Below are 17,156 nucleotides of genomic sequence, written 5' to 3' on the forward strand. Positions count from 1 at the left end.
ACCCCACCAAGGACCTCAGTTCATCTTCATCTCAACCGACCTGCTAGTTGAGGTCGACGTCCTGCGACTGCCTCCTGCGTCAGAAGAAGATGAAGACGGTGGCTCATTATAAAGATCTTTTTCACCAGGAATAACCCGATTGCACCAACCGCACCACGATCGTCGAGCTCCGCTGACCTCTCGGCCGAGAACACGCCTGCCACTGCCTTTTTCATCATCCCACTCGGGCACTCCACGACCAACACGCACCATACGAACTCGTTTGCGCTTCACAACGCCGCCAATGCCCTCGATCTCATGGCGTAAGTAGCCAGGACCGAGAGACGGCGATGGTGTGCGCTCGTGTGTGAGGCGAAGCTGGTCAATGAGAGCATCAACCGGAGCTTGCTGAGGGGCCGGACTCGGAGCAACGTTTCCGTCCCGGGCGTCTTCAGCGTCGCAGTCTACTTGGTGTTCGACTTCTTTGGCTGCGCAGCAGTCTGCTTCGCGGCCGCAGATTACACCACGATCACCCTCGCCAATGCCGGTACCAAGACCACCAAGGACTTCGCCGTACTGGTTACGCCAGCGCCAGATACTGAGAATCGTCAGTAAAGGAAGTTAGACTTTATTAGGGAGATTGAGACATACCGCTGGTAGTCATTATCTGCAGCTCTAATACTTCGACCACATGGCTGACACAACCAGACGCCGTCATCGGCGCACTTGCAGACCTCCCGCGATACCGACTCTGAAGAGAGAGGGACGTCTGGGTCCACAGGAGCCCTGATAAGAGTTGCAATAGGTGCATGAACACAGGCCTTACATAGTCTTCGATGTCTCTCTTTAAGTGCACCGGAAGCAGGAGGCTTAATCGCACAATTCTGCAAGATGATATGGTTAGCATATGCAGCTTGTTCAACGATTCCCGGGTGCCTGCCGATCGCATGTACGTACCCGACATATCACATCACTACATTTGCGACACTCGCCAACCATGTCACGAGCGCAGTCGCCCGACTTGCCATTGTAGCTGCGGCCGTCTTCCATATAGAACCAGTTACCGGCGCGAGCACGGTACCTAAAGGTCTCGGAACCATCGACAGGGACGTCTTCGTTTTGGCAGTGGAGTGTTGAGTTGATAAGAGTGGTACGGTATTGAATTAAACCATGATGAACAAGACGACAGGTACGTGAGAGTGCGTCGAGGGTGTTTAAATCTATAGAAGAAGCAATGGCTTCGACGACGCTGTTGAAAGTCAGTAAATGTCGTTGTCATGACATGTATTGAAGCTGGCGGGGATATCATGATAAGGTCCAATACTCTCAATTTTGAGAACATTGAAGCATTGAAATTATAATTCGGATACAGAAAGGGTTCAACTCACGGATAACACTGAAACGCATTGGTAACAGGTGCTTGGAAAGTAGATGCATCCATGGTGCCTAGTGGCTCTGGGTTGTATAATGAATGAGGCCAAGGTCCATTCCGGCCGTTGCTAGACGAAGACGACAGCAACTCAAGCTTTCTGAGAAGTAAAAGATGTTGGTCTTTTTGGGAAAGCTCACTCTGCTGGGAGTCGTCATGATGAAGAGGTTCAGCAACTGGCGGGATGGGCGGAAGGACCTCATGATGAGGACGAGGATCATTGACGGGAAAGCCGCCAGGGCCCGCTCCTACATCCTCGTCTTCTTCCAAATCCACAAAACGCGCCATGGCTTTGTTGTCTTGTCTTTTCTTTATTTGTCTTTTACTAGTGAATTGCGGCTTGGCATGTACAGTGTGAACCAGAACCCCAGGATCTGATAAGCAAAGCACAGGCGATAGGAATGAATGGGGAGGGGTGTGTTCAATTCAATTCGATATGGCGGTAGACCGGATGTTGAAGGCCGGTATGGTGAGAAGGACCGGGGTGTTGATGTGATGGAAGATCGGGGCTAGATACGGCAGAGGAAGGTAGGATAGGAAGGGTAAGGGGGTGTGTAGGAAGAGAAGAGAGAGAAACGAAGAGAGAAAAAAGAAGGTGCCGTCGACTCGACTCGTTTACGGAAGGATTAATGTTTCTGAGCGTGACGAGTAACGTAACGCAGCTGGGATGAGAGAGTGAGTGAGCATTAAAACAAGTGGGTTCTAGCTATCGAAACCGGGAGTTGAAGCGGGGATAGTAGTAGAAGGATATAGTTATAGTGGAGGTTTGTACTGTAGTTATGATATGACTTGAAGAGAAGCCATTGGGACAATTGATTGAACCATCAATTGATAAGAATACAATTACTTCCGAAGTTGAGGATCAAACGGATGATGATGATTGCAGCTGAGATCTTGATCTTTGAACAAGTCAGATCAAATCAAGTCAAAGCTGCGTCAGTCACTTGATACCAGCCACAGTCAAACTAGTATATGTACGGTAAAGTCCAGGACCAATTCCTGAAGCTTGACATTCAACCGATTAAAGCCTAGTTGCATTTTGTATCTTACTGTACCTGGCTGTAATATGTACCTGTACCTGTACCTGGCCATCATGGAACTGAATGTCCCCTCTTTTACTCTTTCGGTCTTGCTTCCATTGGAGACTCTTCAGGTCAGTTTTACCGAACCGAACGAGGCCTTCTTTACGATCCGGCGGTGACGAGTCAATAACACAAACCATAGCGTGTTGCTGCAAGGGATTGTTGTAACTTATTGACCAGAAATTCCAATCGATTATGGCTTGTCTAGTCACGCGGGGTATAACAAAAGGGCCCCACGTGTTTTTACTCGTCATGAGACGAGAAGAATTGCCCTTGTCCGCATCATATCCATGCATGTTGCAGTTTACGATAGTTACGACTTCACCATTCAACTCACAACCAACTTTTAATTACGTACAAAATAATACTCTCTCAGCACAAAACACTCATGCAAGTTCAGATCAACAATGTGCGAACACAAAATTGCGACACGGCTGTTCAGACGCTTCCGGTCTCGGGAGACGCCATGACAATCTCATCTTATCAATCTAATCTCTCCCCATACTAAACGCCAACTATACCCACTGACAGGCTTTTATGGCGTCAAGGGCTCCGTCGTTCTATACTTCTTGAGGGTAAAGTTTTGTTGGGAGTACGTAATACCCGTCCATCAGCTCGGTTTAAGAGTTTTTCTGCTCGGAATCACATTCTTAGAACGACACCTTGAAGTTTTCAACGTTGATGAGTGTCTTTTAGGACATGCAGGTCCGGAAGATGGTTTCTTCTAGAACGCGTTGTAGAAGGTTCTATATATAGAAGGGGACCTGAAGATCGTAGATGTTCGTTGAAGAGATCAGCTGTTGTGAGGGGCCCTTGGCATATGTGCCAGAAGAATTTTCGTAGTAGACGATCGCCGGGGACTGTAGTCCTAATGAACACAGGACCATGGTACTACATGGAACTTTATAGCCAAAGCAGATAGAAGTCAAGCTTTGGACTGAAATCAGTGTTCAAAAACTCCATTTCGCGGCGATAATCCTTGCCATGGCATCAACCAGCTGAAGTACGGACCAGTCTAGTCCCTAACTGATGATATTCAATCAATAGCACAAGATACATAGAACTTTTTGAACCTGGAAACTTTTGCGATGTCTTTTCTCCTAAACGTTCCTCATGATTATATGTCGAAGCTTTATCAACTCTCGTTTAATGTTACAATCACGAATTTGCTTTCCGATAGGATCTTGCATGATCAGGTCGGTGGTTTGTGGTCTATATGAGTTACCCAAGAACAGAAAAGCTCCCCTCTACATAACCCTTTTAAATTCCATATAATATCAGGTAGATACAACTACCATTAGGCAGTGTAATGTTAAAGGTTGCGATGTGATGGTTGTTCTAATCGGCTTTGCATACCCTATAGCCCGATCACAAGTTCACTTGGTAGCAGTCTTGGAACAAAACTTCTTCAGGATTGCGATACGATTGGTGACTACAGATGTCATGAGGATAGAGAATATGAGGTGTAGAGGTCTGGCTTTAGTGGTTTGACTAGTAGCTTGTCCTGAAACAAGATATTCACCACCAAAAGATGGAATTTTGATTGACGGAACTGCCAAGTCGAAACTCAACTCTGTAGAAGCACGCGACACTTAGGAGACGACGAAGGTCATATGAACATAAGAATATGATTGGCCGTTCACAATAGTTAGTGCACAGTACTTTCAACGCAAGATGTCGAGTGTTGTGCTGTAGTCAGCTACCGTACGAAGAGAAAACGTCTCTGGCCCAGAAGGATTGCACTCAACATATCATGAATGCGACCTGAGGAAAATCCCAGACCAACTGACAATATATATATACTGCTGACAATCAAGGTAGGCCAGCCTTCAAGAGGCTCGTCCTCAGTGGGCCTTAATAAACAATGAGTGACAAGTTGACAGAAGAACTGAAGCATCTTGGTTTACCTGAGCTTGCTGACGAGTAGCCAAGTTTCGCAGCAGTTTCACCAAATAAGCATTTCATCTAGGTTAATGCCGCGTCATTAGGAAATAGAAACCACGTAGATGAGGCACTATGGACACTTGATGGACAACGCTTCACCAGCGAACTCTTACCGTGCGTACTCATCATCCATGTTCTTTCTGTTTGTTGTGACGCTCGAGCGGTAAACAACTATCCGATATCCTTCCTTGGCTGCTTGGCCAAACGCGGCTCTACAAAATGTGAGGATGAAATCCAAGGCTGTTGTCATAAAGTTTGAGTGACGATCTTTGCTATACAGGAACCAACGCTGCTTGATATTGATCCACTGATCTTCAAACCCACACTCAGCTTATCGACCCGTGCTACCCTGGGATACAACGCAAGATTAACAAGGAAAACAAATGTCATCAAGCGAGCTGAGAATGTTTTGTAGATTACGGATGTTCTCCAGGATCATTACAATAGACGATGTTGGGTCGTGCTCGTGGTTGGACTTAGGGTAGGTCACTTGATCACGAAACACCACAAGAAGCGATGAGTATGTATGTACTGTAGGTAGTACTGGCGGCACATACATCTCAACTGTAATTTTACTAAAATAGATATCTTTGCCAGTTGCTGCATCATCTTAACAGCGTCAAGAGCAGTAGAGCTACCAATCGGACCCCAGTAATATCGACGCAAGAGGATGAATGAGCTGACATCTCGTCAAGCTGTGACGGGATGAAAAAAGTAAACATACGAAACTGTAACCCGGCCAGATGGCAAGCAAATGTTCCGATAGGATATCTGCAGACAAAGCATATCAAACACGGAGATAGTGACGGCTTACACGCTTCATCAATATTACTACTCGTCACTCACCGCGCTTGTGTCGTTTATGACCGGCACTACGATTAAGATTAAATATAAATAACCGGGACTAAGAAGACCGTGAGCACAAATTGACCCAGTAAGATTGTCTGAGTGGTTGATTACGGAGGATCAAAGGCCTGGTCCGTTTCATAGAAATGAGAGAAGGAAGAAACAAGCTGACTCAGTACAAAAAATCAAGTTCTGGGCTGTCGAAGCAAACAGGATGACATCTGCTGCTACGCGAAATGATACATTACTAGAAGATGCGGTGATGCGGCCGTAGCGTATCATAGCGGTGTTGACCAAGTTGCGCACAGAGGCTAAAGAGGTAGCGCCGATGCATTGCTGTGGCTTAATATCCTTGTCTCGGATCAATTGAGATGAAGATCATCTCATCGTATGCTCAAACTTGTTGTTGTATCACTGGCGTCGTATGAGCCTCAATTGTGGCTTCGAGAATAAGATGAGACACGATTCATCGTGATACATCGGTGATGTCCTTGATACACTATCTATATATGTACTAAAATAAGATAAAACGAAAGAGATTAGAGAAAAAAGAAAAATCTCCGATTGAATGGGATACTTGGGAAAGTAATAATGGATTGATTTTAAAAGTGAAGGGAGGCTGTGTTTGTTTCCGAAGTTGAGGCGCGCTGCAGCATCCTCAGGAATAGATTATGCTTGATAGTTCAATGGAGACTTGGACGAATAGACAGCTCATTCGTGTAAAATTCGCATGAACGAGGCACCTCAATTAGGCTATGGACTCACTTCTGAAACGAGGTTTGATGCAAGGTACAGACTGAGTCTGGACTAGCTTCATTCTAAGGGGGGAATCATGAAACTTCGTCTTGATTCATGTTGAGTGAGAGAATGGAACTTTGACCAGGGTATTATCCTCAATGTGATCGTTCTTTTGACCAACATCCTCAACCGGGAATAGAGATTTTTACAAACGGAGGATGCGGTCCGAGGTTTTTGCTTGGCATCGTCCAGACTTAAGAAAGTCAAAGAGTAGAGTTGAAGTAGTGGATTTGTAGGTAAAAGAATAATGCGACTCATTCAAGTTGTGATGTTACAGTGCCTTAGTGCTGCGGACTATCGAATAGTTTAATTCCTCCCTGTAAATGTTTATTCCTTCCTGCCCTTACTAGAAATGATATTCCCGTAGAACTGGAAGGAAAGAACGATAAACCCTTGCCTGCCGTGCCTGCCTCATGTCTCTCGTGCGACATCAACTCCCCCACCCCCTGCAAACCCACTTTATGCATATTCCCATGCATCGCATCCCTGCATATGATGTCTTCCAATCGAACTTCAGTTACTTGACTTTCCCTCCGCATCAGTTACCCAACTTCGATCTCAGCCCCGTCCAGTAACAAAACTCAACGCTACGTTGCCTATCGAGAATCTGTTTGACGGTAAATTGCGAGGAGGATCGACGCAAGCCCCCGAGAAACATGAACTTAGGCCTTCCCTTCCATCCTGCCCTGGCCTGCCTTGGAAGGGAACTGCCCATCATGACTAGTAACCGGTATAGCCGTCTCATACATGCTATTGCTACAGTCAAGACCTACTGATACCAAACATCTGCAAGTACTGGGCTGAATCGCCCTATTTTTAGATGTCACCGGCTCAACGGCATCGGGAATAGTTTCACCGTCGAAGAAAAAGACCGTTCGCAAACAATGACAAGTCAAACAAAACGTTGAGTTATACTGATCGTTGCATATATCGAAATACGAAATACTCTGCACAAGACCCTGGTGCGCATTAGAGCTACCGAGGCAACCGAACGGGCTTGCCGTCCCATCTGGAAGGTTACTGCCCAGACCGAAAGAGGTTGTTTTCGTAGCATTCGCCGCCGGAAAATTAACCATGCCATGTCTAGTGGACGGTGACGGTGACATGGAGACATATTCCCTCCACTATCTGGAGAGGACCGACTGTGCCTGCCAAGGACCCATGGGATTCTATCATCTATCATCCAATCTCCAAGGCAAGAATCCATTCGCCTAGGTCCTCGACCTCAACATGGCACCGCCTTGCCAAGCTGGCAAGGTTCCAAAGCCCACTTTCAACGAAACTACGTCTCGTCTACAGTTCAATGAGACCTGGGCACTTGCTTCTATGAGGGGGAGGCGCCAGATCCATCACGTCTCAAGTTGAGGCCACTTCCAATTAACCCCCGATCGATGTCAAGGATGACCGTGCTGAACCGTACTCCGCTCATATCCTTGTCACAGTTGACGCTTGGGACTTACAGTACTTTCGGCGAGGCTAAGCAGAAACGAAAATGTTGTTACTTAAAAGCGATGCTCTCGCCGTAGCTTCTCTTGTTTCCCTTCCTCTTCACAGTCAACTTCAATACACTCATTAGTTTTGTTCCCAGATTTGGGCTTTTTCTTCTTCAGTCTTTCCTTCTTACAGGTGCTTTGGTCGCCTTTCTTTACAAGCTTGAAGCTGTTTGCTCTTTGATAGAGCATTTTCACTCTTTACCAAATCAACAAAACTAAGAATCATTCTAACCCTTTTTATTCAACATCTTCACCATGTTCATGCGCAACGTTTTTGTCGCGGCTGTCAGCCTGCAGGCCCTTGTCGACGGTGTCGCTGCCCGGGAGCAGGTCACTCTCACCAAGTATGTGACCAAGGCCAAGGCTAAGCCCACCGCCGCCGCCGAAAACAACCTCTACCCGGTTCCCGATCTTCCTGAGCCCGAGGTCACTGTCCGCCCTACTTCTTACATCGAGGACGGTACCACCATCTTCGTCGACGAGACTGTGACCATCCCTTGCTCCAGGTGCACTGCCAGCACCGCCGGTAACGCTGATGCCGAGGCCACTTCCGAGGTCGAGGTTGTCAGCACTGTCATCACCACCGATGCTGAGGATGGCGACGTTTCCGACCAGACTGCTGAGGTGACCGTTGTCCCTACTTCTTACATCACTGACGGAACCACCATCTTCGTTGATGAGACCATCACCATCCCCTGCACCAAGTGTGCTGGAGGCAAGAAGACCGAGACTGGTGCCGCCGCCGAGGAGACCTCCGAGGCTGCCGTTGAGACTGAGGACGTCACCACTGGCGGTGATGCGCTTGCTGAGGGTACTTCCTCTGAGGCCGCTGCTTCCGAGACCCTTTCCACTGATGTCGCTGAGGCCACCGAGACTGAGGAGCAGACCGCTGATATCACCAAGGTTGTTCCTACCTCTTACATTACTGAGGGTACTACCCGCTTTGTCGACGTGACTGTCACCATTCCCTGCACCAAGTGCGCTGGTGGCAAGAAGACCGAGACCGCCCCTGCTGGAGCTGATGAGACCGTCCCTGCTGTTGAGGAGAGCACCTCTGCCGCCGGCCAGGAGGGCTCATCTGCTCTTGGTGTTGCTACTTCTGAGGCCGAGGCTGCCACTTCTGAGGCTGAGGCTCCTGTTCTCACTTCCATCATTCCCAGCGTCATCCTTACCACCGGTAACAGCCAGGAGACCGTCATCTCTCAGCCCGGTCCTTTCGCCAACACCACCATGACCGTCCCTGCTGGCGCCGCCGACACCACTGCTGTTGAGGAGCTCCCTGCTACTTCTGAGGCTGCTGCTACTAGCAGCGCTGTTGTCAGCGAGATCAAGAAGCCCGTCATTGTTGTCATCCGTGAGGTTACCATCTTCCACCGCACCATTGTCATCGGTGCTGCCTGCCCTCCTGTCAAGCGTGGTACCAAGGGTGACTTCGTTGTCGGAACCGGTACTGAGGAGAAGTCCTTCCCCAAGATCGACGAGGCTCTTGATGATGCTTGTGCTAAGCAGGCCAAGGCTTGCTCTGAGAGCGCTGGAAAGAACTACGAGGTCTCCGACTGCCAGAAGCAGCTTGAGATCTGCCGCTCTGATGCCTCTTCTACTGCCAAGGCCCCTACTGGTGAGATGAAGGAGTCCACCGAGACCGCTACCGTTGTCCTTCCTTCCGATGCCGCTGTTACCACTGGAAGTGACAACAAGCCTAACGTTGGTGGTCACGTTGTCATCTCTACCCGCACCCTTACTGTCTCTGAGTCTTGCGTTGTCTCCGATGGTACTCCCGTTATTGAGACCCCTGCTTCTACTGAGGTCGGTGCCACCACTGTTCAGACTGCTGATGCCGAGACCACTGAGGCCGCTTTCGAGACTACTGAGGGTGAGGTTGTTGGATCTACCGCTCTCGGTGTTGAGACCTCTGAGGCCCCTGAGATGGTTACCACTGTCACCATGACCAAGCCCAACGGTGAGGTCAGCGTCACCTCCATGACCCTTACCAACGGCGTCCCTACCGGAACCGGTGCTACTGTTCCCGTCGTTGAGGAGACCACCGCTGTCGAGGTTCCCGTTGAGGAGACCACTGCTGTCGAGATCCCCGCCGAGACCTCTGAGGGTGTCGTCGTTGGCTCTACTGCTGCTGGTGTTGAGACTTCCGAGGTCCCTGAGGTTCCTGAGAGCTCCGGTCTTGTCACCACCGTCACCATGACCAAGCCCAACGGTGAGGTTTCCACCACTGCTCTTACCCTCACCAACGGTGTCCCTACTGGCACTGGCACCGCTGTCTACCCCGGTTTCACTGAGACCAAGGTTGAGTCCGATGCTGAGACTGAGGTTCCCGTCGAGACCATGCCCGTTGCCGAGACCTCCGCTCCTGCTGAGGTTTCCTCTGCTCTCGGTGTTGAGACCAGCGAGGAGGCTACCACTGTTGTCACTGGAACTCAGACTGGTGTTGTTGTCATCACAATGACCAAGCCTAACGGTGAGGTCAGCGTTACCTCCATGACTCTCACTACCGGTGTTCCTTCCGGAACTGGCGCTCTCACCGTCCCCGCTGAGGAGACCACTGTTGTCGAGGCTCCCGCTGAGACCTCCGAGGCCCCTGCTGGTGAGACCACTGCCGTCGATGGATCTGTTACCACCATCTACAAGGAGGTCACCAAGACCGTCACCAACCAGGTTACCAACTACGTCACCGTCGGTGTTAACACCCAGACTGTCGGCGAGGAGACCATCACCAAGACTCTTACCAGCGAGGTTACGCAGACTGTTACCGTTGGTGGTGGTGAGGAGATCATCACCAAGACTCTTACCAGCGAGGTTACCCAGACTGTCACTGTTGGTGGTGGTGACTGTGACCAGGCCGCTGAGACTGTCACCTCCATGGTCACCATGGACTGCGAGGCCGCCACTGCCAACGTTGTCACCCAGCTTGTCACCATGTGCCCTTCTGCCCAGACCACCATGGCCGTCTCCACCTCCAAGGAGCCCGAGACAGTCTACGTGACTGCCACCGTTGAGGCCCAGAACAAGAAGCCCAAGGCTACTGCCTACCCCGTCCCTGAGCGTCTCCGCCGCGCTTTCGGTCTCTGGTAAACAAACAAAATAAGCAGAAGCCAGCGTCTTTTTCCTTCTTCACTTCAGCTGCAAACGATTTCTTGGGAACACCAGGAAACGGGGACTTTTAGACAATCATAGGAATTTTGGGGAGGAGTTCTTTTTATCAAGGGTATGCGATTCTTCCATCATTTAACCTTTCATATCTTGGCTAGGACCAGAATGGGAGGGGAGATGAATGGAGATCGTCGAGGAATGAGAAATTTGAGATTTGGAGTTGAACTTTATTGTCCCTTTGTTTTTATGTGCATATGAAATTTTAACCTACGGGTTGTGTAGGTGTACCGCATCTCAATTAGAGAATACAGAACGTCATTTCATGAGCTCTTGAGTGTCTTTTCGTTTGTGAACGTGGATTTTGATGTGACCAAGCATGTGGGCAACAGAAATGTCTTCTGAGGCTTAGGCTACCATAATAAAGTAGCCTAAGTGCTAGTCTTAGCTGACATAAAGTGACCAAATTATTTCGTCTCTTATGCTTTTGGGGCCAATTCTTCTGATACCCTGAGGCCAAGGTCTAAAATTACCGTGTAAACCTTGCATCCAGCAACGTTGTGGGTAGTTTCGGAGACTCATCTCGCGTAGTTGTTTGTCTACAAGAAGAAACCAAGCCCGATATTGGAGACTTCTGAAATGTCTTTCCACCTATAGTTAAACGAGATACCCAAATCCTAAGAATAGACGAGCTTGGCATGGAAAAACAATTGGGAATTCCGTCACTTGGGATACTGTTCGGACCATAAACTCCATGCAAAAAGAACAAATGTGGGAGAGCAATGTTTCTTATATTATATCCTACATAACAATAATGATTGTAGTAATTCTCTCCCTAACCAAGTTATACAACCTCTCTCCACCTTAACCAAAATCACAAAAACGCCCACAGAACTCGCCAAACGATAGCGTAGCAAGCATTGTCGCCGCGAGTTCTGGTTCAACACACTATCTGCAAAGCGATGGCGTAGAAGCACTTTCGCTGCCGAGGTATATCATTCGTAGGACAGCGTGTACAAACGCTGATGGGGTATCATATATAAAAAGGAATAAAACAGGAACGTGTACCAAAAATAAAAATGTCAGAATAGTCCGAGAGGGGAATGCTGGGAGGACGGGCTGGTATGGTTAGGAGCGTGGTGATAGCGCTGAAGCATTGTCACTGCGCTCTTTGCCAGGTCAGGGTGTCCTCCGGAAGCATATCGTCGTCAAGGCTGTCGTATGATGGTGTTTGAGAATGTGGCGACGCCTCGAGGGCTAACGATGGAAACTCGTCGGATGAGGTAAGAAAGAAATGTCGTAAGGCATATTATTAGTATATTGCCATGTTTCTTACAAGCAGCTGAACTGGCAGGTTGGGCTACCGGTAGCTGCTACAAGTCAGGACCCGTCGAACTGGGCGACTGTTGAAGATGCGAGCCAGGCGAGCGAGTCCGGAAGTTCTTAGAACTTAGGCGTGGCTCGACTTCTTCCCGCGAAGAAATCGGAAACCACGCTCCTGACCCTCTCGTCGGGCTGCACCATCCTCAAACTCGCTGGCAGAGTCGGACTGAAGCTTGCTGCTGGCGGGGTTGCCAAAGTAGGCAAGAAGAGCCTTCATAAGGAACGAGCTGATGATGCTCATGCATAGGATTCCGATCATGGTGTAGTTGCTCTTGCGGTACTGGCGAGGACCGGGAGCGGCGTCCTCGGGCCAGCCGGTGTAGAGAGCATAGGTGGTCATAACACTGCCCAAGTTACCAAGACCAGAGACAAGAGCAGTGGCAGCAGCAACTCCTACTTCTCCGTGGCGCTTCTGGAAGATCTCGGAACTCCAGGCCATGCAGATCGGCACAGTGGGACCAAGGCCGAAACCAACCATGAGAAGACCTCCATATCGAGCCCAGCCGTTGCCAGTTGCCAGGGTGGTGGTGAGAAGACCAGCGATCTGGATGCAGACGGCAGCAGAGAAGAAGTAAGGACGGGATCGGTGGAAGCGGTCCGAGATAGGAGTCACGATAAGAATGGCGATGAGATCCATAATCCAGATAGGCGCGAACAGAAGACTCACTTCGATGCCACTGGCTTCAGGTCGGATGGATGCGATGATAACGGATCCGTACATCTGGGTACCTATGCCGACGCCGACAACACCGAAGTACATCATGGTCAGAGGCCACAGACGCCAGTCGATAAGAACAAGGCCAAGATCCTTGAAGTTCCAGGGGCGAGAGTGGTAGACACGTCGAAGATCGTGGTAGTGAATAACAGCGTCTTGTCCCTTGAGAACCTCAGGGGTAGCGGGAAGGAACTTCCAGATACCAGTCTTGGGTCGAGTCTGACCAGGCGCAAGAGGACGGTCAGGGAGCCACCACAGGAGAACGACGCTCAGAACGACACCGACAAGACCATAAACCATAAACATCCATCGGAAGCCCACAATGCCTCTATCACCATCCATGAGCTGGAAGCCAGCAGAAACAAGACCGACAACAGCAGCAGAGACTTGAGAAGCGGTAAAGTAGTACCCAATCCGCTGACCAGTGCGCGAAGGAGGATAGAACAAGGTGAGGTAGAAAGCCATGCCAGGCCACATGCCAGCAATAACGACTCCTAGCAAGAATCGCAAAAGCTTGACGCTCCAGGGATCGTTGACAGCAGCGAAACAGGTGCCGATAACACTGGTAGCAAAGACAATGCGAGCCATCCAGAGACGAGGGCTGAGCTTGCTCATGACCAGGTTGGAGGGGCAGTCAAACAGGACATAGGCAACGTAGAAGAGAGCCAGGGCTGTGGAAACGTCCTTGGGAGTCATTCCAAGAACAGTCATGAGGTCATGTCCCTTGTCCTTGTTCATGGTCTGGGCGATTCCAATGTTTGACCTGATGGCCGAGCAGAGGAAGTAGAGAACCCAGAAAGCTGGGAGTTTGTTAGTATGCGACTATAGAATGTGATGGACATGAGTCTTACCAGGAATGATACGGCGATCAATCTTTCTGTAAATCGAAGTGGTAAGCTATATGTTGATACAGACGAATCAGTGATGACAAACCTGTAGATGCGCTCAACCGTCTCTACATCATAATCACCCTCTCGGGCATCTCCCTCTTCCTGATTCTCAAGCCCAGTAGAGGCAAACTGTGGCTTGGACGCATGGCCATCATGCTGGCCACCGCTGGCGAGCGAGCTAGGAGCCGACTCTGCCATATCAGTAGGAGATTGAAGGTTTTGATGGAAACAGCAATAGAATAGGAAGAGAGTCAATGCCAGTCGAGAGGGTCAATGATAATGATGCAAAATAAAAAAAGAAGTTGTTGAGGGGAAGTGAAAAGACAAGAGAGGGTGGAGGGGAATTTATCAATGGAATTCAATTGGGTGTGGCCGCTAGAACCAAAACAAGCATTGGTCCGTCCCAACTGCAGATTCACTTTTGGGGAAATAGCTCAGCTTCGAACGGGTTGGGGAAGTTCTAGCTTCTGAGCTTTAATGGAGCCACTAGCATTAATTACCACTGTAGATGCGGCTACTACAGGGGAAACCTTCTTTTTATGCCGCGATCGGCTCTTGCTCTCAGTAATACATTTTATTTACAAAGAATCATATACAGTTGGGGGACTTGATACCATTCGATTCTTCAGAATATACAGTCATCTGGAGCTAGAATATTCCAGCATCTGTTGAAAAATGATCGACAAACGATAGATCGAATACGCGGGTTACATTGAAGCGGCCCGGCAACTACCGTTCTCGGTATTACCGGCCTTGAAGCCGGAGACGGATACCCTTAATATTCGGCAACCTTCCGAGACCAGCCGCCGGTACTCGGTAACCTATGACTATTAAGATCATGGGATAATCTAATGCAAGCGCCATCTTGAACCAGATCTCGGCCTTTACGTATTTGGTTCAGAAAGCTTCGGTGTTCGCTCGGCCTTCTAAGAAAAGAGACTAAAACAGTTCGACATGGATTCAGCTTAGCTAGCATGTATTCAAGATCTCTGGAGATCTAGAGATGGGGATGTTTGTTACTGCACAGTCATTGGGGAGATGAGGTGAGTCAAGTCATGTAACAATTGCCATAGAAAAATGTCCCTTTTTATTTCGCAAATCTAACTTTCCTATCCCACTAAACGCCAAATCAGGTCTGTGCCTGAGCTATAATCTCTTGTTTTCTTAAAAATTCTTTTGATGCAAAACCTTACTCCAACTCAATGGTACCAGGAGGCTTGGCAGTGGTGTCGTAAACCACTCTGGCAATGCCGTCAACCTCGTTCACGATCCTCCTGCTGATAGCCTTGATGAGGCTCCACTTGAACTCGTAGGGCTCGGCACTCATCATGTCCAAGCTGGTGACGGCTCGGAGAATGCAGATGTAGCCGTAGACACGGGCATCTCCCTGGACACCGACAGCTCGGTTTGTGTCAAGAGCAGCGTAGGCCTGGGTGACCTCGTCGTAGATACCGGCCTCTCGGATCATGGAAATGAAGATGTGATCGGCCTTGCGGACAATCTCGACGCGCTCGGGGGTGACCTCGCCGATGATTCTAATTCCCAGACCAGGTCCGGGGAAGGGGTGGCGGCCAATGAGCTCCTCGTGGATACCCAGTTGACGTCCGAAAGCTCGAACCTCATCCTTGAAGAGTTCTCGGAGGGGCTCGAGGAGCTTGAGCTGGGCCTCGCCGTTTTGCATACGGGCGGGAAGACCTCCAGCGTTGTGGTGAGACTTGATGGTAGAGCTGGCAGCTCCCTTGAAACTCAAGCTTTCGACAATATCGGCGTACAGTGTTCCCTGGAGGAACCACTCGACCTTTCCAGCACGGGGTGTGTTCTCGGCCTCCTTCTCGATGCGGAGAGCCTCGATCTCGAAGAGGTCGATGAAACTTCCTCCGATGATCTTTCGCTTGGCCTCAGGCTCAGTGACACCTGCAAGACGGCTGAGGAAAAGCTCGGATCCGTCAACAACGGTGAGGTTGATGCCCAGATGCTTCTCCAGGGTCTCCTTGACCTGCTCACACTCGTTGAGACGCATGAGACCTTGGTCAACCAAGATAGCATGGAATCGATCACCGATGGCCTCCTTCATGAGCTTAGCAGCGACGGTGCTGTCAACTCCGCCACTGACGGCGCCAATAACCTGTGCGTTCTCGCCAACGAGCTGGCGAATGCGAGTGATCTCGCGAGTGGAGAAGTCGTCCATCTTCCAGTCAGCCTTGGCACCGCAGATCTTGGTAGCAAAGTTGTTGATGATGTCAGTTCCCTTCTCGGTGTGAGAGATCTCAGGGTGGAACTGGATACCGAAGATAGGCTGAGTCTCGTGGGCGATACCAGCGAACTCACTGTTCTTGGTGGTGGCAATGATCTGGAAGCCATCGGGCAGCTGAACAACCTTGTCGAAGTGGCTCATGACAACGTTCAAGGAGTCACCCAGACCCTCGAAGAGACGATCACCATGGCCGTTGACCTTGTGGATGGCCATCTGAGTCTCACCGTACTCGCGGTTGACACCAGGAGCCACACTCTTGGGGTTTGCTCGCCAGGCAATCAGCTGGTTACCATAGCAGACTCCCAAGACGGGAACACCAAGCTCGAAAACGGCGGGGTCCACTCCGGGGGAGTCCTCGGCATAAACGCTTGAGGGACCACCGCTAAGAATAACACCAACAGGCTTCCAGCCCAGTTCTCCAATCTTCTGAGTGCAAGGAAGCATCTCAGAGTAGACACCCAGGGATCGCAGACGTCTCAGGATGAGCTTCAGACATGTTAGCCCTTACTTCACACATATCAAGAGCAGCAGGACAGTCTGTGGAAAGTACGAACATGACTGGTTTGAGATCCCATGTCCAGGACAAGGACGGTCTACGAGACAGCAATGGTCAGCTAAAGATACTACATGAAGGCTTGAGTTGAGAGTGCTTCGCTCTTACGTCGTAGGTGGCGTGCGGGGGCGCCGCATTCTCGAATTCAGTCATTGTGTCGAAGATTACCGGTGATCGTGAATCTTGATATAATGGGTTGAAGAACAAGGGACCATGCAAGCACAGCGCAAACCGAGAGAGCAACGAGTATAAAAAAAATCTGTTTCTACCCAACCTTTAGTGGCTGACTCATCTAGGTACACATGAGTCGAGCCCCACTAATGTTAGGGTATCGCCTGCTGTCACTGCGTATCAATAAACTTAAATCTCTGTCTTGGCACGAGTCATTATCATGCTTATCTAGTCTAGTCAAATGCTCGGATTCCATTTGTATTATTTATTCAAATTGTTGGAGTACAATGTTCTCGTTGTGTAGAACCGCGTTATGGTGCTGAGCCTGTCCTCAGTCTTATGATACGGCGCAACCGAGAAAAAAAAAAAAGAAGAGCCATCATGATGGCGGGGTAATAAAAAAAAAACTCCAGAGTGGATAGCCGATAGCGGATATAGCTGGGTTCCAGGTGGTATCCTTCCTCTTTAAGCCAAACAGAGTCAAAGAGTATCCATAGCCCCGTTTCATTTTGTTGTT

General features: G+C 49.5%; 4 protein-coding genes across 4 annotated transcripts; 1 reads left to right on the forward strand and 3 right to left on the reverse strand.

The window, feature by feature from the left end:
- Positions 1-15: 15 nt before the first annotated feature.
- Positions 16-1,420, reverse strand: FIESC28_03337 (uncharacterized protein; the record flags this gene model as incomplete). The annotated part of the gene is made up of 4 exons (XM_031157486.1): positions 16-577; positions 631-863; positions 937-1,228; positions 1,368-1,420. The coding sequence occupies 4 exons, from the start codon at positions 1,418-1,420 to the stop codon at positions 16-18; spliced, it is 1,140 nt and encodes a 379-aa protein (XP_031018459.1).
- A 6,406-nt stretch (positions 1,421-7,826) lies between these two features.
- Positions 7,827-10,658, forward strand: FIESC28_03338 (uncharacterized protein; the record flags this gene model as incomplete). Its single annotated transcript, XM_031157487.1, has 1 exon — positions 7,827-10,658. One exon carries the CDS (start codon positions 7,827-7,829, stop codon positions 10,656-10,658), a length of 2,832 nt encoding a protein of 943 aa, XP_031018460.1.
- Positions 10,659-12,123: 1,465 nt separating this feature from the next.
- Positions 12,124-13,859, reverse strand: FIESC28_03339 (uncharacterized protein; the record flags this gene model as incomplete). The annotated part of the gene is made up of 3 exons (XM_031157488.1): positions 12,124-13,571; positions 13,623-13,648; positions 13,705-13,859. 3 exons carry the CDS (start codon positions 13,857-13,859, stop codon positions 12,124-12,126), a joined length of 1,629 nt encoding a protein of 542 aa, XP_031018461.1.
- Positions 13,860-14,850: 991 nt separating this feature from the next.
- On the reverse strand, positions 14,851-16,621 carry FIESC28_03340 (uncharacterized protein; the record flags this gene model as incomplete). Its single annotated transcript, XM_031157489.1, has 3 exons — positions 14,851-16,401; positions 16,470-16,508; positions 16,577-16,621. 3 exons carry the CDS (start codon positions 16,619-16,621, stop codon positions 14,851-14,853), a joined length of 1,635 nt encoding a protein of 544 aa, XP_031018462.1.
- Positions 16,622-17,156: the final 535 nt, after the last annotated feature.

Source organism: Fusarium coffeatum (genome assembly GCF_003316985.1).
Source record: "Fusarium coffeatum strain FIESC_28 chromosome Unknown BRIP53273_contig_70, whole genome shotgun sequence".
In the NCBI taxonomy this organism is placed as follows: domain Eukaryota; kingdom Fungi; phylum Ascomycota; class Sordariomycetes; order Hypocreales; family Nectriaceae; genus Fusarium; species Fusarium coffeatum.